The 19,413-nt window shown below is 36.8% G+C and overlaps 1 protein-coding gene across 1 annotated transcript; it reads left to right on the top strand.

The window, feature by feature from the left end:
* The first annotated feature begins 1,060 nt into the window (after window positions 1–1,060).
* Window positions 1,061–17,950, top strand: pelp1 (proline, glutamate and leucine rich protein 1). The gene is given in 18 exon segments (XM_051114019.1): window positions 1,061–1,230; window positions 1,601–1,665; window positions 2,551–2,656; window positions 2,856–3,005; window positions 4,496–4,567; window positions 4,655–4,714; window positions 4,822–4,978; window positions 5,070–5,202; window positions 5,310–5,397; window positions 6,103–6,191; window positions 7,143–7,256; window positions 8,635–8,779; window positions 8,914–9,076; window positions 9,163–9,218; window positions 9,313–9,537; window positions 13,715–14,983; window positions 14,985–15,536; window positions 17,420–17,950. Coding segments are annotated over 18 exon segments (3,678 nt in total). The 5' UTR covers window positions 1,061–1,089; the 3' UTR covers window positions 17,513–17,950.
* The last annotated feature ends 1,463 nt before the right edge of the window (window positions 17,951–19,413 follow it).

Here is a 19,413-nt window from a genome sequence, read left to right as displayed (position 1 = left end):
TAGAGATATACAGATATAGATATATAGATGTAGATATATATAGATATAGATAGATATATATAGATATACATATACATAGATATATATATATATATATATATAGAAATTAAGATTATATATATATAGATATAGAGATAGATAGATATAGATAGATAGAGATATATATATATATAGATATAGATATATATAGATAGATATACATAGATATATATATAGATATATATATAGATAGATAGATGTATATAGATAGATATAGATAGATAGATATATATATATATAGATATACACATATACATATATATATAGATAGATAGATATAGATATACAGATATAGATATAAATAGATAGATATATATATAGATATAGATATAGATGTATATATATATATATATAGAAATATAAGATTATATATATATATATATATATATATATAGAAATTAAGATTATATATATATATAAATAGATATATATATATATATATATATATATATATAGATACATATAGATATATAGATATATAGATATAGATAGATAGATAGATGGATATAGATATACATAGATATATAGATATATATATATAGATAGATAGATGTATATAGATATATATATATATATATATATATATATATATAGATATAGATATATATATATACACATATACATATATATATAGATAGATAGACATAGATATATATAGATAGATGTAGATATAGATATAGATATGAATTCCAAAACACTGTATAGGTAATTTCAGTCAATAAAATACTATTTTAATTCAATGGGAACTGTTATTTAAAAACATTTTTTAAAGTAAATGCTTTTTATTTTGTTCAACATTTTGCCAGAGAAGGAAACTTAGGGTCTAATAATCATGTACCGCACCTCATAAAAAAACAATAAACTATTTTCATAAAAATACGTAAACTATAGTATAGCGTAAATTGCTGTTCAAAGTGTTCTACATACATATATTAACCGGTTAACATGTGTACGCACAACACAAAAGATTATTGACGCTGACGCGACGTCTTGACGTCAACCGAGGTATACAGTTGTCGCGGTGTTTTTGCGTCATCGAGGGGCGCTAAGATGGCTTCAGCGGCTTGGCTGCATGGCCCCAATATTACGCGATTAACAGAAGGTTTAGTGTCTGTCCTAAAGGAGGATAGACCTGAATATCTACCTGCACTTCTAGCAAACTACCGTGAGCATGGAGTGGTCGGAGCTCAGGTAGGTCTGAGGTTGTTCATGTCGTTACACTGCCATCGAGCGACCCGAGGTAGTACGCGCTTCTTTGATTTAAATGGAAGCGTTATAGTTGTGTCGCGTTACTTGCTTGCAGTGTATACAACGTGAATATGAACACAAAACACTTTAATTATGATTTAATGGTATGTCTAATGACTAGTATGTTCGTTTATGTGGGAACTGAGCTGATAATCAAGTTCACGTTAGTTTAGTGTTACATATTAGTGGCATTTTACATATGTAACGGTAGTCTTATTGTATAACATACCTTTCTGTTTCATTTGAAAGCACACCGAGGAGATGTTTATCTTTCTGTTTGCATTACTGACACTGGTTTTGAATGTTTTTTCAGAGCACGGGGGCTGTGGGTGGTCTGGTGGGCATCAGTAATGCACGGCTCGGGTCCAGTAAGACCAGGTGAGCTGTCAGAATAAAGCTTAAGTCACTTTTTACACAGTATCTTTCCAGCCCTACCCGAATAGACCCTTGCATTTTTCATAAAACATTTAAAGACATTTCCTGCATGGCTGAATCCTGTCAGTGCTCTTAGCCTAGTTCTAATTTGTCCTTTTCTGATCAAATTATCAACTCCGTACTTTTCATGTTGCTGCCTTATGCCTTTAAACGTTTTATTAGAACTAGCATTATTGCAACAACAGTCGAAATTCCTGCACCTTTTTCCAAGATCAAAACCAAAGGTAATAACGTCATACCAATAAACGTAATGCAGAATTAACTGTACAAAACATTATTTATAACCAGTGTGTCATTAAGGAAAAACATTTCGTCTGGTCACATATGCCAGATTTCTCCAATCTTTTAGTCCACTTAAACCACACTTCTTTCTTAAAACAGACTGCAAAGTTGCATTCAGATCTGCCCCCATCTAATAAACTGATGAATAGAATCAAGTCTTTAACCTTAATTTATTTATTTTTTTGAAAATCCCTTTCATTCTGAAGTACACATCTAGTCAGATTTTTAAAAATGTTTTTTTTTTTTTTAAACCAAGCCTGCATTTATTTGATCCGAAGTACAGCAAAAACTGTAACATTTTGAAATATTTTTACTGTTCAAAATTTTACTGTTTTCTATTTGAATATATTCTAAAATGCAATTTTCTCCTGTGATTTCAAAGCTGAATTTTTAGCATATAAATGCAGGCTTGTTGAGCAGAACTCTTCTTTAAAAACATTTCATCTTTCTGTTCAAAAACTTTTGACTGGTAGTGTACATTACAGTATGGAATAATGGATCTGTCGCTACTTCCGTTTTATATGGACTTGATCATGTGTGTTTCAGGTTTGAGGGTCTCTGTCTCCTATCTGTGCTGGTGAAGGACAGTTCGAGTGAAGTCTTCCAGCAGCATTGTCTTTCATGGCTGCGAACACTGCAGCAGGTTATTCAGGTGAGAGAGATTTTTGAATATTTTGTTCTGTTCTTTTGTCTGGATCGTTTTTGGCATGAAAATAGCCAGATGCTGACATGGCATTAAATATAAATATACTACTTCTGCTACTCTTTCCTGAATCCTCTTATATGTCTTTCCAGATTTGATTCAGTTCTGTATGATTTAGTAATGTATCTTCTGTTGTTCTCAAACACAGTCGCAGGCCCCTCTCCCCACCGTGCAGCTTGCTGTGAGTGTGCTGCAGGACTTGTTGCAGTACTCGTCCCAGCTGCCAGAGCTGGCCAGGGAGGTTGGACTCAATTCCATCCTGGGCATCCTGACCTCCCTCCTCAGTCTCAAATCTGAGGTACAAATGCATGCTTGTCACATGTCACATTTATATTTAAATCAGTTAAACTGTAGTCTTAAATCTGATCATTTATTTTGTACCATTTTGTCACTGAGTATTTCTTATAATGCCAAGGTTTTTTACTTTTTGAAATTGCTGTCCTCGTATGGTGGTGACCAAAATTATTCGAACACTAGTATTTTCACCAGCTAAAAATGGTTTTAAGTTAGTTATTTCTAGAGTTCTTCCAGAAGAACTGTGCCAATGTCCCCAAGATGCTTCAAGAAACCTACCTGCAAAGTTACCTGAAAAGCTATGTGCAAGGGCAAAAGCTGCTTTAAATGCAAAGGATGCTCACACCAAATGTTGACTTAATTTACTTAATAGAAAATCTATTTATGACATTATTTTTGACAGCGTCCTCATTTTACAGCATTTATTTACACAAGTTCCTAAAACTTTTAACAGTACTGTAGCTTTGCAGGTTGGTTTCTTGAAGCATCTTGGAGACGTTGCCACATGTCTTCTGGATTTCTGTTTGTTCTGTTTCTTCATGTCATTCCGGATTAGATGATGATGAGTTCAGATCTCTGTGTGGAGCACTGGCTGTCATCACACTCGTTGTGCAAACAAAAATCTCGCTGGATTATTACAATTAATGGCAAAATGAATGTTTGGAAATGTAAACTGATATTTCCTACTGACACACGACAACAAAAAAACTTTTTTTTTAGCTGTTGAAAATACTAGTGTTTTCAAATCATTTTGGCCACAACTGTATATACACTACCATTCACAGGTTTGGGGTCAACACTTTTTTTTTTTTTGTTGACAGTAAAGGTATTTATATTGTTTGAAGTAAAACATTTTTAATTCAAATGTATAGAAAGTTTAAAATAACAGCATTTATTAAAGTATCCTGAACAATTTTGTCACGGTTTTCACAAAGATATTAAGCAACACAACTGTTTTCAACATTGTTAATAATACATATTTCTTGAGCACCAAATTGGTATGTTCCAATAGATTTCTGAAAGATCATGTGAATGGTTGCTGAAAATTCAGCTTTGCCACCATAGGAAGAAATTACATTTAAAAATACATAAAAAGAAACAAAATATTTATAATAATATTATTTGTAGTAATATTTCACAATATATTTTTTACTGTATTTTAATCAAATAAATGCAGCATTCATTTAAAAAAAATCTTACTGACCACAAACTTTTGAATGGTATTGTATATAATTTAGTGCTTTCAAATTGATTAATCGAGAATGTGTGTATACTGTGTATATTTATATGTATCTGTAAATACACATACATCTGTATATTTTAAGAATTTATATATATATATAAATATATATAAATATACACAAATGATGTAAACGAATTTTTATTTTAGTTGCAATTAATCACAATTAATTCGATTTGACAGCACTAATATTATTTAATAAAATGAGAACAATTAAATTCAATTCAATTAAAAAAGCATTTTTTTTGTCATAGTGCCACCTAGCGGCAATGAAAGGAATGATTGCATGTATGATCTACTACCCGCGGGCCTGCGGATCTCTGAGGGTCAGTATAACCATTAATAATATCAGGGTTTTGTTGTTGTTTTGCAGTTACATTGCGTGTGAAAAAGCTAATCATTTTCCCTTACAGGAAAAACTTGCAGCCTATTTCCTGTCTAAGATGGACTCAGATAATCCTAAAGTACAAGAGGTTAGTTACATCTGGTTGTGGAATTAAGGATGATGTGCGTAGTTGACTGCTCAAAACAAATTAATCAAAATGTCTGCATCATGATTCTCATTTTTCTTCATTGGTAGGTTGCTTGTGAATGTTATGGCCGATTGCCCTGTCTCGGTGGGGTGTTGGAGCGAGGTGGAGGAGGGCGTAGGGCTGAGGGCTGGACCAATCATCTGCACTGCCTTCTAGCATCAGCCAACGGCATGCTGGGACAGTTGTACCAGGGTGCAGAAGCAGGTATGTGATGTGTTCTGAGTGTTTGTGTTGTACTGAGAGAAACATTTGTGTAACATTTGTTTTTGTTTGTTTGTTTGTTTGTTTGTTTCAGAAGGAACAGTGCAATATGAGGGTCCTGGTGTGGTACTGCCTTTCCCTCCCTTGGATGATGTAGATCCACTTCTGATTCTTCAGCTCCATCATCGTTATAAGGCCGTTTGTCTGGCTATTAAACACACTCTTGGGTAATGCTAATGTTGTGTAGCTTGATTCATGGTATTTGTAGAGCTGTCCTGTCTGTTGAGTTTAGTTCATTTTTAATGAAGATCTTTGACGGATTTCCCTTACACAGTGCTGATCCTGCATCTTCAGTCCGTCTACCTGTTCAGCATGTTCTCAATTTGGTGTGTCGAGCCCTGGCAGTCAACACAAAGAGCATCGTAAGGCTTGAACTCTCTCTGTATGTGCATCTTGGGTGGCTTTCTCACTGGGCTCATTTGTTGCAGTCCGAGCCTGGGCGTGCTTGTTCCTGGTGCTCTCCGCAGCGTTGGTGTGGTTTCACACTCAAATTGATTTTGACAAACGCTGGTGTGTTTGCGCTCAAATTACGTCAGATTATGATAGAAAACAGAACATGGGTCAATAAATTGTTTTTATTAATTTGTGCTATTATGTTTAGAGGAGCAAACATCGCTTGGGTTCACTGTGTGTGTGGCATTTAGACTTCTTTCTGCTGCCTGCAAACAGACTATATTGAGGATATGACTGATTGCCATTCATTTGCTGCTCCGATTGCACTCACAACGCATGAATACACTACAGGCTCACTCCTGCTCGAATTCCAAGGAAAATCATCAACACTGATATCTCTTACACGACTTAAATGTAATCGTCCAAAACGCTTATGCGGGTTACTTTACTTCCTGAACAAGTGCATACTCGAGTCCGTGTTGTTTTCATATTCGTGCAACCCACGCCACAGTTCGAGTGCAACCAAGCTCAGACCACCTCCTTCAGGGTGTCTGGGTGCACACCAAACATGCTAGTGTGAAAGTGCCCTTGAGGTCAAGAGTCACTGTTCATGATATTAGTTACTGAACTTGCTTAACATTGATGTGGGCACTAACTGAAGGGGTTTGTTTCAGAGCCCAACAGGAGAGGGCTGTCTAAAGCTGTTGGTTTTACCCTCCATACACAATGATACTCTAGAGCTGCTGTCTGCTCTCATCAAGGCGTAAGTATACACACACACATTTACTCAGCTGTCTAAATGAGGATTTTTCATAAACTTCTATTGTTTTTATATACAGCTATAAGTAAGTACTGTAACTTAATAACTAATTGCTGTAATCTCAATATATGCATCTGACACACTCAGGAAGACTATGGAAGAGTTTCAGCAATTCAAATGAATATTTAAAGGGATAGTTTACCTAAAAATTACTGTTTTCATTAATTACTCACCCTCATGTTGTTCCAAACCCATAAGACCTTCGTTCCTCTGCAGAACACAAATTTAGATATTTTTGATGAAATCCGAGAGCTTTCTGACCCTGCATAGACAGCAACGCAACTGACACATTCAAGGCACAGAAACGTTGTTAGGAAATTGTTAAAGTGGTCCATGTGACATTAGTGGTTCTACCTTAATTTTATGAAGTTTTGAGAACACAGTCTTTGACATTCACAAAAAGTAACTTGTATAAAATGTGCAGATTCGGATTCTACATCAGAACGCCTGCTTCTGCATCACGAACACGAAAGAAAAGAAATTGTTGAATAAAGACATTATTTTTGTTTGCACACAAAAAGTATTCTTGTAGATTCACAACATTATGGTTGAACTACTGATGTCACATGGGCTATTTTATTGATGTCCTTACCAACTTTCTGGGCCTTGAACATGTCAGTTGCATTGCTGTTTGTGCAGGGTCAGAAATCTCGTGTTTCCTCAAAGATATCTTGGATGTTCTGAAGATAAGTCTTACAGGTTTGGAACGACATAAGGGTGAGTAATTAATAACAGAATTTTCATTTTTAGGTGAACTATCCTTTTAATACTACATTACATTACATTAATTGTGTGACTGCTTGATTTTTGAGAAATAAATTGTGTGTGGTTGCTGGTTAAATGTACAGAAGTAGCTGATTGATCGTGGTTTGTTATTCTTTTTATTTTTTGTAGTGTTGGTGGTGGACTGGTCCAGTATAGCAGTGTGCTTACAAGGCTTTTCTCACAGTCTTTGTCTGCATGGACACCTCTGCCTGAGGCTAGTCTGGGCCAGCAAAGAGCGTACAGGTATTACAGTAACACCACGGATGACCAAAAATGAATGGTATCCTCTTTGCGCCTTGTATTAACAGTAACCTTGGGTAATCTGACCATAAGTAGTCAGTATGGATGTAACAATATTATCAATATTGTGATATAATGATAGCAAAACTTGATATTATTGTGGTCACATGATGATATGAAATGATAGGTATTTTGGGCAAAAAGTGTAGTTTTTAAAATGTATTTAAACTTCTTATTCTAACATAAAAAGTCTTTAAAGTTGTGTTTTGGGATGTTATGCTTCAACACAGTATGTGTCAAACCGCAAGCACAATATGGCTTAATCTCTTTAGTAAGTCTTTCACTGCACGTTTCAAATTAAAGTGCGCACTTCCTTTAGGCAATCAGCTTGTGATCCAGTGGTTTCTACGCCTCAAAACGGCTTTGTTCACAGTGAATGTGCAGTGAACTTGTTTATTGCATGTGCTGTGGGTTTAATACGTGTTAAGGAACACAACGGCCACCAGTTAGGCTTTATTTTTGCGGCAGATGATTACAGCATTTCACTAGATTTGTAGTGAGACGCATTTATTTAAGGCTGTTTTCACTGAAGCTGGAGTTTTCCATCAAAGTAAAAGCTCTGCTGTGTCTATCCAAGTATCTCTTTCAAGTGTGGAAATTAGTTATGTATTGTAATTTCCCTACTGTAGTGTAAAGCAAAAATAATATAGGGTACCTATGAAATATTAATTTTCATTTATTTTACAGTGCAGTTGTGTTACAATATATGGCTACTCCTGTTGTTGTTTTTAAATTCTAATTGTTTTTGCTTCCTAAAACACCAGTGTGAATGTAATTTAGACTCTCTAATTTAGATGGTATGTCACAAAATAAAAAGAGGGTTGAGTCCTCTTTAATGTTCAAGTACAAGTTAATTCCCTTTTTTCTGACTTAAGTAAGAACATGGGTTAGAGCTCTTAATTTTGAACTCCATTAGAATAATTTAACTTTAAAATGTACAAATTTCCAATTCTTCATTTCTCTTTTTTGTTGTTGTTGTTATTGCAATTAATATCATATCATGGACTTAATGTTGCGATATTATCATTAGGAGATTTTGATATTGTTACATCCCTAGTAGCCAGACATGATTACTTTAATTTCTGAAATGCTTTAAGTGGTTACAGGGGCAGTAGTTCACTTCCAGAACAAACATTTACAGATAATTTACTCCCCCTCCATCCTTTTAATCCATGATGTTCATGTCTTTTTCTTCCGTTGTAAAGAACTTGTTTATTGTAACATGTTAATGTAGTGAATGAAGCACAAAGTATGCTCACTCAGTGTTATTTCAGTCAAATCTCCAACCTTTTGATGATATGTTGTTCTGTTTTACCTACAGTGCAGTGCGAGTGACCGTGTACCGTGCCATTGAATTGTGGGTTAGAATAGGAGGCGCCTCTCTGCTTCAGGGAAGCCCCTCCCACACAGAGTTACTGTTCACTCATCTGATGGGTGACATCACGCCAGCATCAGAAGCAGTCAAGGTAGGGTTAATTGTCTTTGTAACACAAACATCAAGGAGAATGAACTTAGGGATGAGCCTCCTGGTGAAGCATTGCTTGAAATATTTACATTTCTTTTTTTCTTTTTTTTTTTTTTTTTTTTTTTTTTTGTTTAGCTTCGTTCCGGACAACAGTCACAGTCTATGAATGACCTCATTAGTTCTGCTGGCAAGTCAGGTCCTCGTCGGACGAAAGGATTGGGAATGGGAGATGGAATATCGCTACAGAGGAAAGGAGATGTGCTAGCCAATCAAGACACATGTGTCGCTGCTCTTCGGGGTGAGCACTCTGTGATGATCAATAAATTGTAACTTTTACTAGCTGAAATAAACATTTTTTACTGATTAAGAATGATTCTTTTACAGCATTACGACAGATAATTTTGACCAGTGGAACTTTGTTGAAAGAAGATCTGCATAAGGTTGGTTCATTTTACGGTTTTGATGTCTTTTTGTGTTACAAGTATGGAAAGTTTTGTTTTATGTTGCTCTTCTAAACACTTTTTCCCTTGTTAGAGGATCCAAGACCTAGTGGTGCCTCTGTGTGTGCGTCTGCAGCAGCAGTCTCACTGTGTGCCGGAGGTCGGTGCAGTCAGTGGCCAGTATGGCAGCCCTGCTCCTCGCCGAGAGCTCTACCGCCTCTTACTGGCGCTTGTTCTGGTGCCCTCTCCTCGCTGGCCGCCTCCACTCTCCTGCGCCGTGTCCGCCTTCAGCCACGGCCGGCGAGATCGCAACATCATGGTGAGGATGTCCTTAATTTAAAAACTTGGGGTTGTGATGGAATATTTATATATGTGGTTATTAGTCCATTACAGTGCAATATTGGCATTGAACTCCTGGTGAAGTGGTAAAAGCTTTGTGGTTGATTTTTTTTTTTTTTTTTTTTTTAAAGGAGAAGTTCACTTTCAGGACAAAAATGTACAGATAATGTACTCATCCCATTGTCATCCAAGATGATCATGTCTTTCTTTCTTCAGTTGTAAAGAAATTTTTTTTTTTGAGGAAAACATTTCAGAATTTCTCTTCATATTATGGACTTCTATGCTGCCCACGAGTTTGAATTTCCAAAATGCAATTTCATTGCAGCTTCAAAGGGCTCTAAACGATCCCAGCTAAGGAAGAAGGGTCTTAACTCCCATCTCATTTTCTCCTCCAACTTCAAAATATCCCTGCATCGCTGCAGAAGTACCGACCCAGTGTTTACAACGTGAACACGCAGAGGTGGTCAAATGGCCTTTACATAAAAAGGTAAAACAGCAGTGTAGGGTGATTTTGAAGTTGGAGAAGAAAATGAAATGGGAGTTTTTCGACATACCCTAACTGTCTTGAACGGGACTCCACAGACACAGACACAGCTAGACAAGATGAGGATTTGAGGTTAAAAAGTATATAAATGTTTATTTTTATTTATTTATTTATTTTTATTTTTTTTACAAAATGTCCAGTCATTTCGCTAGATAAGACCCTTTTTCCTTGGGTGGGATTGTTTAGAACCCTTTGAAGCTGCATTTAAACTGCATTTTGGAAGTTCAAAATCGCGGGTACCATAGATGTCCGCTATATGCGGAAAATTCCTGAAATGTTTTCCTCAAAAAAACATTATTTCTTTACGACTGAAGAAAGAAAGACATAAAGAGCTTGGATGACAACTGAGTGAGTACATTATCTGGAATTTTTTGTTCTGGAAGTGAACTACTCTTCTAAGAGCAGATTTAAAGGTATTTAGTATTGTAAACACAAGTTGCCCCAAAAAGTAAAAAAAAAACAAAAAACAAAAAAAGTCACAATTTTATTGTATAATACTAAATCTCATAGTTGCATCTCCAAACAAAAGATAGAGGTTTTCTCAAAATTCTCTTGGCCAAGGCACCTTTTTTTTTATTATTTATTTTTTTTTTTTTAATAAATAGTCTCATTCATTTTCAATTCCCATCAAATTCATTCAGATGTTCCAGCAGAATCAACTCTGGTGTCGTTCATCACATTATCAAATGAACATTCAGTTTAACATACCATCTGATATTTTGTTATAATGCAAATACATTTATAAATACATTAATTGTGGCCTATTATGTCCAAACATGTTTGGGATCACCGTATATACAATATTGCAGCTTACTTTCTCTCACACACACAAAAAACACTGGCCCACTAAGCTTCCATTTTAAGTTTAACACATGTCCCATATTTGTTGACCCATATGCTAAACAGAATATTGAATCTTGAATATTCCTTAGGCATCTAAATGTTATCCACTAGAGGGAGTCTCGCTCTCGTGGTCTCACATGTTTCCTGAATAATAGCATTTGTCACGTAGTGTCTTGTTCATTACTGTTGTGACACCAAGCGCATTTAGGTATTGAAAGCAGAAGGCCACAGAGTTGAGTAACTGCATGTTGTAATAAGTCTGTTGAAGTCTGTATTGACACACAAGTGTTTTTCAACAGTGCTTTACAGTAAGGTTTAATTTAACATTATTTAATGCATTAGGTATTATGAACTAATGATGAACAATTTTACAGCATTTATCGATATAGTTTAATTCATAAATTTGATATTGTTAATTAATTTGTTCATCCACAATACTTTCATGGTAATTCATATAACTTTACATTTTGAATATTAATATATGTAGACATTAACTTTATGCGTTACTTATGTTATCAAGTTGCTAAAGTGGTTAATATTGAGTTTAACTCCGTTCTCAGTATATCTTATGTTAACCTAAAATAGACTCAGTTACATATGTTTTCATACATTTCAAGGAATAGTTTACCCAAAAATGAAAATTGTTAGGAATTACCCTCATGTTGTTCCAAACCCATGAGACCTTCATTCACTTTTAGAACACAAATTAATACTATTAGTCATTCATTTTAAGGATTAGTTGGCTATTAGTCACTATTAGTAATAATGAGCCTTTAATTGCCTACATAGCCTAATAAGTGCACACAAAAAAAAAATTGCCATAGCACACCGGCAGATACAGTAATTATGAATGTCTCACGGAAAAACTTTATTATTAATTTATTGATAAGCTAGTGCTTTCTTTGTTTTTGGCTTGAGATGAAGTCAGCAACACTGACTCGTCATCTCCGCAGTAGTGTGCACCTGTATGCATGTTTCATACGCATTACATAATCTGAGAATATATGTTTTCCATTTGAATTGGTTCATTTAAAAGTAGACATTTCACTCTCTATAGATATATTTTTATTGTCTAAGGCAAATACACATGGAGTTTTGAAGTTTCTCACTCAAGTTCACAGAGATCGAGATGGCAGAAAGCACATCCTGCTTGCTTTCATTATTTTACAAAAGCACAACATTTTGTTGTTCTGCACAAATAAACGTATTATTATTATTTTTGTATTTTTTTTTTTATATTTGTAACGCAGAAATAATGAACTGTGTGGTTGAAAAGACTGTGAAACTGTTTCATTCACATATACATGACAGTGGCTCTCTTGAGGTCAGCGGCAGCACAAACGCAGATTTGAATGTTCAAATCACACTGGTCGTACACTGCACAGAAGAAAGGTTGAGGAATCAGATGAGTCAATTCAATTTAGGAACAGAATCACATTTGTATTTGAATCATGTTTGTGATCTTTAACAATCCGTTAAATTAAAATGCTTTGTCATAATAGTGTTGACACATCTATTGCAACATGTTTAGCTTATCACAAATATTATAGGCTACTTTGCTTTTTCGACTTCTGATTGCAAGTGTAGCCATACTTTGGAGTGCTATGCGCTTAGATTACCGAGCAAGGTCCTGGCAGATCACTAGGTCGGGTCCTCACAGATGGAAAAAAAAAAGAACAGCATATAGGAATTGATAGGCGGAATCAAAATTTTAATTTCACAAGAATTATCTGATTACTGACCTTGAGTATCTGATTCTGGAATCCTAATCGATTTTCGATACCCAACCATAATCATTACTATGTTTCTTGGCCTTGAACATGGTAGTACTGTTGCTGTCTATGCAGGGTCAGAAAGCTCTTGGATTTCATCAGAAATATCTTAATTTGTGTTCTGAAGATGAACGAAGCTCTTATCGTTTTAGAACGACATGAGGGTGAGTAATTAATGACAGAATTTTCATTTCGGGTGAACTATCCCTTTAAAACCAGTGATTTGTGAAATCAGTATACCAAAATCCAGCCCTTTGTATACATTCCAATTTCAACAATTTAACGGCACCCAACCTGAATGTGCAAACATTGAAAAAAAAAGTCACTATACAGTGCTTGACGTACACAGACATTCATTTTGACATATTTGTTCTCTCTAATGTGACTGTTTGCTTTCACTGTAAAAGCTCATTCTGGGTGGTGTAGTGGCTGTTTGCTTCTAATGACGCAGGAGACAGTAACTGTAGACAGTGTTTCATGTTTACAAAGGTGTAAAGGAAAGTATTGAGAGATTAAAAAGAAACGTTACGCCTGGCAAACTGGTTCTTATATTGTTTCCAAAAGCTAAATTTAGCCTATTTTAACACTAGAATAGAAACTGCGAGTGAGCTTGGCCCTGAAATAGAGTAGTATCTGTCTGTGGTTCATCAAACAGCTATTGAATTTCTTCATTCAACCAAAAAAAGGAAACTTCTCCCTTCTTTTATTTACTCTCATGTAATTTCAGACCTGTTGGATCTAGAAAGGTATTTTGGCATGTCTTTTTTTTTTTTTTTTTTCCCCATACAATGAAAGTCAATGGGGTCCAATGTTGTTTAGGTGGAATATCCCTTTAAGCGTTTGAATTGCTGTGACATTGTTGAACAATGGTGATATTGTCTCTTTCCTTGTATGTTGACATAGTCAAATTTGTCCTGGCCTCACATAATATGGCTACTAACACTTCCTATTTTTTTTTTTTTTTTTTTTTTTTTAATTGTCTGTCTGTTTCCCTACAGGTGTCGTCATTCTGTGCCGAGGCTCTGACTATATGCAACACCCTTATTCATCCTCGCACACCTTCAATCTCTCTCCCTCTCTCACCTCTAACTCTCAAATCAACTCCATCTGCCCCTGTCCTTGCATCTGGCCAAAACCCTTCACTGTCCATCCCTACCCTCCTCGGTGGACCCACAGCAGGGCCACCTTTCCCAGCCAGGCATCCCATGGGCTTAGGCCCCGCTTCCCTGCTTGGTTCTCTGGAGAACCATCTACCTTTGGCTCCTCCGGTTGTTCCGACCCCAGCAGGCACTACGGCCACCCCAGGTGATCTGCTGCTCTCTCCAGCTCAGCCAGGTGAACTGCCAGGCCTCGGAGCCCCAGAAGGTCAACGACAGGTTTTTGTCCGCTACGACAAAGAGGAGCCAGAAGATGTGGAGATCTCTTTGGAGAGCGATTCAGATGATAGCGTGGTCATTATGCCAGTGGGTATGATGGAAATGCAAGATGGAGCGGCAAATGCGCAATCGTTGTCCCAGCCGGCGGTGCCTGCAGTAGGTGGCCTGCAGCCCTCTGCCCCCGTAGTGGGTGAGGTTGGATCCGTTGACACTTCGCTACCTAATGAGCTTCCCACCTCCATTCCACACCAGATTCTCCCAGCTAATGCTAATAGCATTAACTCTTTCCCTGGACCAAGCCAGACAGCCCAACTTGTGTCTTTGGTGCCTCCTCTGAACTCAACTACAGCTTCACTCTCAGCATCACCTGCCGGACTTGCAGACTCGCTGACGGGTGGTCAGCAACTTCAGCAGATGTTGATGCAAACTTCTCCAGGTGGGCAGCCACCTACATTGGGCTTGTCTTTACAGATGCAGATTCAGAGTCAGATGGCTCAGAACAGCCGTCAACTCCAGCAGCAGCCCCCAGCAAATGAGGTGGACCAGAACGTCATCAACATCAACAGCTCAGATGATGAAGAAGAGGAAGAAGAGCTGGAGGAGGAAGATGAATTAGGAGAGGAGGAAGAAGAGGAGGAGGGCCTAGAGGACGAAGAGGAGGAAGAGGAATGCAGTGACTTCATGGAAGATGAGGAGTACTGTGAGGGAGAAGATTTTGAAGACTATGATGACGAAGAGGATGAGGATGAAGAGGAAAGTGAGGAGATCCAGCCGTTGGAGGGAGACAATGGCAGAGGGATGATTGGCGAGGAGGAAGCAGAGGTCATGATCGAGGCAGAGGAGCCGCAAGGGATAGAAATGTTCTGCATGGAGAGAGAACGAGAAGTAAGTAGAACGAGAAGTAGAACCAGGGATTGAGGAGATGGAGGGTGTGAGGAGCGTCTATGCAGATGACCGAATCAAGGACAAGGCGACCGTGGAGGAAATTGAGAACATTGGAGCGGTTGAGAGAAACGAACCTGTGGTTGACAAAGAAGAAATAGAGAGTCTTGTAATCGGTGGAGATGCAGAAGATGCGGAAGGCCATGAAGAGGACATCAGAGTGGAGGCGGTTGAACCTGAAGCGAAAACATGTGAGCAGGAAGAGGTAAAACCAGAAGATCCCGCAGAAGATGCTGGGCCGTCACAACAGGGTCAGGAATTGACAGTGGAAGACGAAGTTCAAAAGCAAGAACCAGAAATACAGCCCGAAGACACAACTAATCAGAGCGCACCATCCACGTCCGAGCAAGAGACGTTGCAGAGCGTAGCCGAGACTGCAGAGGAAGAGGTTGAGAAAGAGAGCGGTGAACAGGGAGATGATTCAGATGCAAGGGGAACAAAGAGGAAAATGGAGGATCGCGAGGAAGGAGAATCTTCTGAACAAGGCACAGAAAAGAAAAAGGTAACTTAGTAATATCTAACCCTGGTGCAGATTTCTTACTCTTCAAAAATGTATATGAGTGAATGCATCACTCTTAGCTACAGGGATTGATTGATACAAAAAGGATTGATACAAAATTTTGCCTTAGGTATATTATATATTGTATATATGTGTAATAGTAATCAATTTGAGCTAAAGGAGAAGTTCACAACCAGATAACACATTTTCAGATAGTTCACTTCCCTCCCCCTTGTCATCCAGTATGTTCATGTCTGTCTTTATTCAGTTGTAAAGAAATAGTTTCTTGAAGAAAACATTACAGTATGGTTCTCCATATAGTGAATTTCTATGGTGCCCGTGAGTTTGAACTTCCAAATTGCAGTTTAAATACAGTTCAAAGGGCTCTAAATGATCCCAGCTGAGGTAGAAGGATCTTATATAGCGAAATGATCAGTTATTTTCTGAAAAAAAAAAAAAAAAGAAAAGTACAATTTATGTGTTTTTGAACCTCAAAAGCTTGTCTTGTCTAGCTCTGCGATGTGCGTGTGTGTAATCCGGTTCAATACAGTTAGTGTGTGTTGAAAAATTCCCATCTCATCACGCAATTGATTTCTAATCGTTCTGAAAAATGCGTTGTGCTCTGATTAGTCAGCTATCTGGTGCATTGTGTTTGTCCATATACCTCAAGAGTGTGACGGAAATGTTACGCCCCTTACCATGCTGTGATGCCGTGTCCAGTGCGTTGAGATGAAAACAATAAAACCCATTATAAATGAGGCATTTGTTGGATCCAGTGAGGATATAATTACTGATTATAATGACTCTTACATCTGTTTTTTTTTTTTTTATGCGTTGCGTTATGTAATCATAACACCATGTCTGCATTTGTGATCGTACAAACAACAAGCACTACTCTAAACTGCTCAAAACTCACATTTGAATAGCCAGTAGCAAATTCTTTAAATATGAAAATGTATTTGCAGACTGTGAGTCAGAATTGCCAGACTGGCTGCTCTCCCAGGTACAGGAAATAGTCCTCCATAAAATACGTTGCACACACTTAAATATTTGCATTGTACTGTTCTGGAACAGTGTTGTGAATATAACTTAACCACTGAGTTCTAGTTGCGTACTCATTTGGAAGGCCAAAGTACTTTCGCTTGCAACGAAACGCACAGCGTCTCCACAACATGGTGGCGGCTGCAACAATACAACAGTGAGAATAAAAGTTACGCTGCCTTTCTTCTGATACATTTGGGCGGTGTTATGCAAATCTTCCCACACCGTGACGTAGACATGGGGGCGTGTTTGAATAAGCCGTTTTAGGAAGGCGTGGCTGAGTCTTAACTTTTATAAAGAATATCTCTTTGGGTTTGAGACCTTAATCTTAGCAAGTTTGCAGATCATATATATGCAGAAACAGCTTGTAACACTCCAAAGACAAGGGAAAACATGAAATCGCATCGTATGACTCCTTTAAATGGTAATGCGTATTTTGGTTACCGCAGTACTCTTTAATACACTGAGAAACCCTAATGTTATTTTCTCAGCGTTACTGTAAAGGCCAGCTACCTTAGTATCACTGTTAAATGTCGTGCTTTCAACGTAACTGTATTTCCTCGATTATCATCGTGTACAACAGCAAGGATTCATATCACCTCAGCATGTGCATACTTGCATTAAGTAGCCTCTGGCCTCCGTTTGGATTAGTTCTATAAACAATTCAGGAAGCCAAAACAAATGAAAATGCCTTTTCTGTCTTGTAATGTCTTTTGTGCAGTGTTTACCTGTTAACTAGACTTGTACGGTTTATTCTGGTAATGGAATGTAAACAATATTTGTAGCTTATTCAGAGCATTTCTGTTTAGCACATTTGAACTCCTCTTGCTAAATCTCTTTTCCAGAAGGATGATGAGGCAATGGCTTCCATGCTTGCTGACTTTGTTGACTGTCCACCAGATGATGACGATCACGGTGCCTCACAATCACAGTCCTAACATGACCAAACTTCTCATTCACTCAGTTGCCACATCAAAGGAGCTTTCCAATGAATAGTCAGATACTGAAAGGTCCCACATAGTCACATTTGACTGAGACTATTGCACTAGAACAGCTCCAGATTGGTTTCTTTGATTAAAGAGTCTTAGGTTTTACGGTTAAAAGTCCAGTACCATTAAAAATATTAAAGACTGCAAAAAACATTCATAAATTGAGAATAATAGACTTCTAGGTGGTCATGATGAGAATTTTTTTTTTTTTCTGGCAGCTTAATACAAGTATGATACTGTAGTCACAAGTATTCAAAAGTGCTTTTATCATTTGGACAATAGGATTAATGTTGTTTTGTGGTCTCTTTTTTTGTAATATCATTTGTACATGTAACACATATACTTGGCATTGTGTTTTAAAAAAAAAAAAATCATGCAATAAAGTGGCTCTGTTATGGCAGTTTGTTCATGTACTCTGTAGAAATTAGATCTTTTCTACATTTTAGGTGGAGTACATTATACCCACAATGTGAATGAAGCATGTTGTAATACGGAAATGCTCTCAAATCCAGTCTTACAAAACAGGTGTTAACCTGTTCTTACAAAAAAAAAATAAAATAAAGCACAAATGTTAGTTTATCTAAAGACATTTTTGCTTAGTATGGTTGAATTGCATCATCGAAGCTCAGCAGCAAAGACACTGGTTAATAAAATGGGATTAAATACATAAAGGATATTTGTTCTATTTAACTTATTTAATTATTGCAGGGTTCGGTCATATGAGTTTGCATTTCACTGTTTTTATTCATTTTGAGGAATACTGAATCTGTTTTTTGTAAGTGAGATGAATTAATGCATGTTCATATTTAGTCTAGAATACAGTAACATGTTTACTCCCAATTTCCCGACAGGAGTCTTGTCCATCAATAAATGGGAAAAAGTAACTGGCGTTACTTGTTTTAAAAAAATGTTTTCTTAGAGAATTCAGAAGTGATGCGTTACTTTACTAGTTACTTGAAAAAAGTAATATTACGTAACTTGCGTTACTTGTAATGCGTTACCCCCAACACTGCTAATAACTAATATAAATTAGTTTCTTGATCTCTAATTTCCTGCTCCTCACTAACTTCCTGAATACATTGTTGTTTCAGTATATTAATTTGTGCAAGTTCTCATTAGTAGTTATCATTAAAAAAAAAAAGGTGTGATTAGATCAAGTGCAGTGCTCCTTGCATATTGCATTAACAGGACACAAATATCGGTTTCCTTAATTCTATTGGAGTATTTTTTTTAAATCTTTGTTTGCATTTTGCCCTTGCCAAGTAATCTGCAAAATACCGGACATTGCGCATTCCACATATTAAACCCACTTAAAAATCGTAAGTATAATGCTATTAGGAATTCACAAACGCTACCATTTAATTAAATAAATATATACATGTGATGCAGGTGTGGGTTATGTATATACATGTGTGGAGCTTCTCAAACTCCATCTATGCATCTTGTTGTGAGTTTAGGTTTATTACAACATTCATCCTGAAATGCTACATGCGCTATTTATAAGGTAATAAGGTAAATCATTTATAAACCTGTGCAAACACAGGGGAATACACCATTAGCTTTCTAAATATGCTAACTGTTCATCACGATTTCAAAATAAAAGTTCAAACCCTCACTCTGAGTTTACATGTTTTGATGTCCACATATTCAAGACATTACAGTGGCTGTAGCTTTTCTAGCATAAAGAAATGGCCAAATATTAAAGATTAAGTGGACATTTCAACTAAATGTTGAGTCAATGTTAAACAAATCAGATCGTAGTAAACGGGCGCAGCCATGGGTGTGCCGGTGCCACCCATAGTGGCAGCTGGCACACCTAAAAATAGATTAATTTTTTTTTATAATCGTAA

The sequence above is a fragment of the Labeo rohita genome, chromosome 7 (genome assembly GCF_022985175.1).
Source record: "Labeo rohita strain BAU-BD-2019 chromosome 7, IGBB_LRoh.1.0, whole genome shotgun sequence".
Lineage (NCBI taxonomy): Eukaryota > Metazoa > Chordata > Actinopteri > Cypriniformes > Cyprinidae > Labeo > Labeo rohita.
The sequence above is the reverse complement of the archived record's forward strand: the minus strand, read 5'-3'. Positions and strand labels throughout refer to the sequence as shown.